Here is a 5,938-nt window from a genome sequence, read left to right on the forward strand (position 1 = left end):
CTGCCCAGAGAGAAATCAAGTTTGTTGGCCACCGAACAATATTATAAGCCATCCAAAAACATACAAGTTTAAGTCTTTCTAACAATGCCTTATACGACTAAATGTCTTGAAGCCTTCTAAGATCTAGGTACTTAAAACAAAATATCATAGAGTTCATATTTTACATATAGCTTAAACAAAATTGAGCCAAGCATACTACTATTCATCAGAGGAGTCCACGTGAGTTGGATCTTTCGCACTCGAACCTAGTAATTTAGACTGGGGAAGACAAGGAATGTGTTTCTCGATGAGCTTGAGACAAACATTCTGCTATTGGATTTGAAGCTGAATAAGTTGAAATTCCTTATGAATTTCTTGAAGACCGAGATTATACTTGGAAGAGCCAACCATCGGGTTAATTATGGCCTTGGCCACATTATTCTTCATTAACCAGTAGAGGTGTAAAGTCTGCTTATATTGAGAAGTTTGACCTCTGGAGTGGCTAGGGTCTAGAACCAAGTCTCTCCATTCTTCCAATTGTATATCGGCATCTGCTCGATGGTTTAGTTCTGCCTCCCAATTAGAAATAAGCTGACAGACTTGTGTTGGAGTGTCTGTCTGTTATGACGGGGCAGAGTCACAGATAAGCCTCAAGGAATATTTGTGTCTCATGCTCCTCGCATGGCGAGGATGGGCTTGACTATTTTCATCTTGCTTCCCCGCACTTCTTCCACGTCCTCGACCGCCTCTCGTTGAGGAGCCTGAACCAGAAGAAGGACGAACCATCTTGCCACTCGAACAACCTGTATGGAAATAGAAAACCCTATGACAGGCAGCCTAGACCTTGAGCTTGAAGCAACAAGAAAGTTTGAGGTCCCGACGATCACACTGCAATTGGAAACCTGAAAGGGTACCATAACATAAAGCATAGAATATTGAACATTAGGCTTGAACCCAACAATTATCTCGAGAATGATTTGGTTCTGTCGCCAAAGGCTGGAAACAACAAACCCAGACTCCTCGAGCCCTCTTAAGACCATACACAGAATTAAAACGAGAGGAACCATACGCAAGAAACCTTGAACCCTAACAACCTTCAGAGACAACGAATGAGCCAAACAATGAACACATACATCCATACATGCTATATATAAAAAGCTCCATGCCAGAGAGTTCCAATACATTCCCATGCGAGATAGTAACATTCCGAAGAAAACATAGACAATTAGATAGTAAGCAGACAATTCATAATAAAACCTAGAGTGTTCCTTCCAGTATTCATGGCAGAGTTTCCATTTGCTTGCAGGCTCCAAATTATGTATACTTCCCCATCGGATTGCACAATAGTACAAGTCTCAAGGAACAGACTAAGAGAGGGGCGAAGAGAAAGAACATACCCACTGACTTTAGTCATGTGGCGAGAGGAACCAGTTACACCAGGGTGACATACCATGATAGCCTCCCTCTTGTACTGCCTCGAGCTGACCAGGATCCTTGAACCGATACCAGAACCTGGAACAAGGTAACTTCCACCTGGGAATGAAGGTTTGTCACCACCAAAATTCCACGATAAGGTGTCTCTTCGACCAATCCTTACATCATTTACTCTTTGCATGCATGATGCCACATTACCACGCCATCCAAATGTGCGAGGGATGTAGTAAGGTCGCCCTCCCATCCTTTCTGATTTAACATTAATCATGGCCTAAATCCCGAAGGCTCCTTTCTATCGGCACACACCTTGATTGGGGAAAAACATTACAACGACATTAATCATAAGAAAATGTGTTAAATGATATGTTGCGAGCTAGTGTTGAATTTCCCAATAAAGGATTTTCTATAATTAATATCCAAGTTTTTTTTTTGTTTTTTTTTTTAACGATGTACGGAGAAGTTGATTATGTGGAGGAAGTTGTGCGGAGGTAGTTATGTGGAGAGCTTACACTGTGCAGAAAACATTGTGCAGAGAGAAAGAGAATCAATTAATTAGTGGTAGAGGCAAGGACTATGTTTCATCATAGCTATTAATCTTGTTACCATTACAAAATATCTGCATATGGGTAAAGATGAATTCCATAAGAAATGTTCATTTTACAACTACTTTGTGTTTTATGGGCTTTCATCAGAGGAAATGAGAGGCAACTACCATAGAAGGCATTTCTTTAAATATCTTTTTCCATGTTTAAATTTAATGATTTAGTGTGTGAAATTAAATTGATAAAAGAATAAAATAAAATGATTTTTTTTTTTTTTTTAATGATAATTGAGTAATTCGTATTGAATTAAAAACCAAATAAAATAAAATATATTTTTTTAATTATTGTTAATGTTTTATATTAAATCGATAATAAAATGAAATATTGCAAAAGGAAAAATTATTAAAACTAATCATTTTAGTTTTGATAATAAAATGAAATATTACAATTTTTTATTAAAATTAAATTTAATTTTAATTAATAAATTAAATCATAATAAACATGATAATAAAATATTAAAATTTCATTTTATATTAAAATTACATTTGAAAAAATTATAGTAAAATATCACAATTACATTTTATAACAATGCTTGTGCTAATATATTGATTGAGTTGTTATTATTAGTATTTATTGTAGATGAGGAAAGTGCTCCTAAATCTTTGCCTTGGTAGACTACTTGTCTAATAAAATTACCATTTTATTAGAAAACGCTCTAGATCTTAGTATTCATAATCCAATCTATTATAACTTGCCTAGGTAAATACATTATCTACTTGAGAGAACTTATAATCCAATCTATTATATTATCATATTATTTACTTGAGAGAACTTATAAATAAAAAGCACAAATGCAAGTTCAAGGGGTTTGGATTCACAGATTCTTGTTATTTACAATAATCGTTTCTGGAAAATGTTTGTTCAACGTTCTTAGTTCCTTATAAAATTATTCCATTCCCAAAGACTGAAATAAACCGTACAAAAGTTTGGTTCTATGGATTAAAACAAAGAAGAAATATAGCCCCATTAACAGAGATTCGAAATCAGTTCACTTTCCAACGATGAAGCCACCTTCCATTGTCATCGTGGTGAAACCCACCTCACTATCTCACCGACCTTAAGGTTCGGGGTTCGGATCGGGGTCTGGGAAGAGTCATGAGCTTTTAATTTCCTTGCATCTGACTCTTCTGTCTGTAAATTGCATCTTATAATTACTCCACTGCATTGCCATACTTTCAAGCTAGGAGTTATCTTATTTCATAGTAATTGGTTGAGGAACATAGGAACATTGAGATCACACATATGAGATATGGATGCCAACGGTAAAGAGAGAGCTATTGGCATTGACTTGGGAACAACTTACAGCTGCGTCGCAGTGTGGCAGCACGATAGAATTGAAATTATTGTTAATGATCAGGGGAACAGAGTCACGCCTTCCATTGTTGCTTTCACAGCCTCTGAGAGGCTGGTTGGCGATGGTGCAAAATATCAGGTCGCAACCAATCCCCACAACACCGTGTTCGATGTGAAAAGACTCATTGGAAGGCGATTCAGCGACCTCGATGTACAGAGTGACATGAAACTATGGCCCTTCACTGTAGTTTCCGGGGACAATGACAAGCCACTCATCCAAGTTGAGTACAAAGGCCAGAGGAAGGAGTTCGCAGCAGAGGAGATATCTTCTATGGTCTTATCGAAGATGAAGATGATAGCCGAAGCATATCTCAAATCTGATGTCAAAAATGCCGTGGTCACAGTGCCGGCCTATTTTAGCGATTCTCAGAGGAAGGCCACTAAAGATGCTGCTGTCATTGCGGGTCTTAATGTGATGAGGATTATTAATGAACCCACAGCAGCAGCTATAGCTTATGGGTTTTCTACACAGTGCACTGAAAAGAAGACAATCCTGATTTTTGACCTGGGTGGAGGAACTTTTGACGTTTCCATCCTTACTGTTGAGAGTGGTAAATTTGAGGTGAAGGTTGTTGGAGGGGACATGCATTTGGGAGGGGAGGATTTTGATAACAGGATGCTCAATTACTGTGTTCAGCAATTCCAGAGAAGAAACAAAAAGGAGTTGAGTACAAATGCAAAAGCTCTTCGGAGACTGCGCTCAGAATGCGAGAGAGCAAAAAGAAGTCTGTCTTCTGCTGTGGAAACTGTGATTGATATTGATTCTCTCTACGAAGGATTAGACTTTCACATAAAGATTGCAAGGGCCAAGTTTGAAGCACTCAACGCTGAGTTGTTCGAAAAGTGTATGGAAATCGTGAAGCAATGTCTGGAAGACGCCAAGCTGAGCAAAGAGCAAATTGACGAAGTTGTACTGGTAGGCGGCTCCACCCGCATTCCAAAGCTCCAGGAACTCCTTCAACACTTCTTTGATGGAAAACAACTCTGCAAAAGTTTAAATCCTGATGAAGCTGTTGCACATGGTGCTGCACTTCAGGCTGCAACCCTGAACGACGAAAGCGTCCACCTAGTACTGATGGACGTAACACCTTTGAGTCTTGGAATCGAAGTTTGTGGAGATGTTATGTCTGTAGTCGTTCCCAGGAATACTCCCATTCCCACTCGGAGGGAGGGTCATTTCACTACCGTGCGTGACAGTGAGTTAGTCAATGTGTCATTTAAAGTTTATGAAGGTGAGAGAGCTATGGTTGTCGACAACAATTTGCTGGGTCAATTTCTTTTATGGGGAATTCAGGCAGCTCCATTTGAAAGGCCACAACTTAAAGCTGTGTTTGAAGTGGATGTGGATGGAATCCTGAAAGTGTCTGCCGAGGACGAAAGAAGCGGGGTAAGTAATCAGATTACAATTGCTAACGACGGTGGTCGGCTGAAAAAAGAGGAGATTGAGAGAATGTTGGGTGATGCAGAGAGATTCCGACGGGAGGATGAAGAGGCCAAGAAGAGGCATATTGCCAGAGAAAATTTGGCCACTTGTGTTTACAACGTGAGAAGCAGAGTCAAAGAAGCCAGAATCAAGGGAAGCATCACAAATTCAGAAGATATGGAGCAAATGTTAGATGGCGTAGAAGAATGGTTGGATGAAAATGATTCTGCAGAGGTTGAAGAATTGGAAGAGAAATTGAAAGGCCTCAAATTGAAATGCAGGCGATTGAAAAAGAAAGGACGATTTACTGAACTTTGAAACCCTGGGCTTCTTCAATTTTAGATAATGGTATCCACAATATATCAATAATTTATGTACTAGGATAATATGTTTCTCTGGTGCGAGCAAGCTGCCACCATATGTAGTTATTTTGGCCTCAAAACTTTTACAGGCTATGTTATGAGTCCCTGCGGCTTCGGGGCTGGCAGGGACTATTGTAATAGCATATGTAGTTATTTTGGCCTCAAAACTTTTACAGGCTGTGTTATGAGTCCCTGCCGCTTCGGGGCTGGCAGGGACTATTGTAATACTTTGAAATCCCTGCAATTGGCGCTTAAATACAACGAAACAAAATTCTAAAAGGAATTGTTAAAACAAAAACGTAAAGAAACATGTAGTTTATTCTTTTGGGCAACTAGAGTCGAGAGTCAGTTTATTCTTTTGGTTAGCTAGAGTCTAGATTCCATTTCTGGGTTTGAAGCCCGATTTACATTGAACCCTGATTTCCATACTAAAGACACAAGTGAAAACGAAATGGTAAAACATAACCAATTTATGACAAATTCCATCTTTCATTAACTATCACCCCAAGATACACACATATGTACTCCTAAAATTTACTGATTGAGCCATAGAATGTTGTTATTGCCAGAGCTCGATTAGTAGCCCTGATAACTTAACTCACAGTGCTCGTGTGGTCACCAACTGCCTATTCAAATTAAAAACTGGTTCCCACTCCTTCACTGCCAAATATGTGTTGCTCCAGAACCAGTGCCTCGAACTAAGGGATTCAATGTCCTTCGGCTGCCTAGCTATTGGGAGGGAGGATTTATGAATGAACGTGTTGAGAGGAGACCAGTTTCAGCGA

General features: G+C 39.1%; 1 protein-coding gene across 1 annotated transcript; it reads left to right on the forward strand.

Annotated features, from left to right (window-relative positions):
- The first annotated feature begins 3,032 nt into the window (after window positions 1-3,032).
- LOC149266589 (heat shock cognate 70 kDa protein-like) lies at window positions 3,033-5,436 on the forward strand. The gene has a single exon (XM_089397033.1). The coding sequence runs from the start codon at window positions 3,265-3,267 to the stop codon at window positions 5,107-5,109; it is 1,845 nt and encodes a 614-aa protein (XP_089253159.1). The 5' UTR covers window positions 3,033-3,264; the 3' UTR covers window positions 5,110-5,436.
- Window positions 5,437-5,938: the final 502 nt, after the last annotated feature.

This window comes from Pinus tabuliformis, chromosome 6 (assembly GCF_031772625.1).
Source record: "Pinus tabuliformis cultivar Carrire ecotype Pingquan chromosome 6, CPIR1, whole genome shotgun sequence".
NCBI classification, from domain to species: Eukaryota; Viridiplantae; Streptophyta; class Pinopsida; order Pinales; family Pinaceae; genus Pinus; species Pinus tabuliformis.

What these genes read in the sequence shown, in the direction of transcription:
- LOC149266589 (XM_089397033.1), top strand. Translation starts at nt 3,265, where the DNA reads ATGGATGCCAACGGTAAAGAGAGAGCTATTGGCATTGACTTGGGAACA.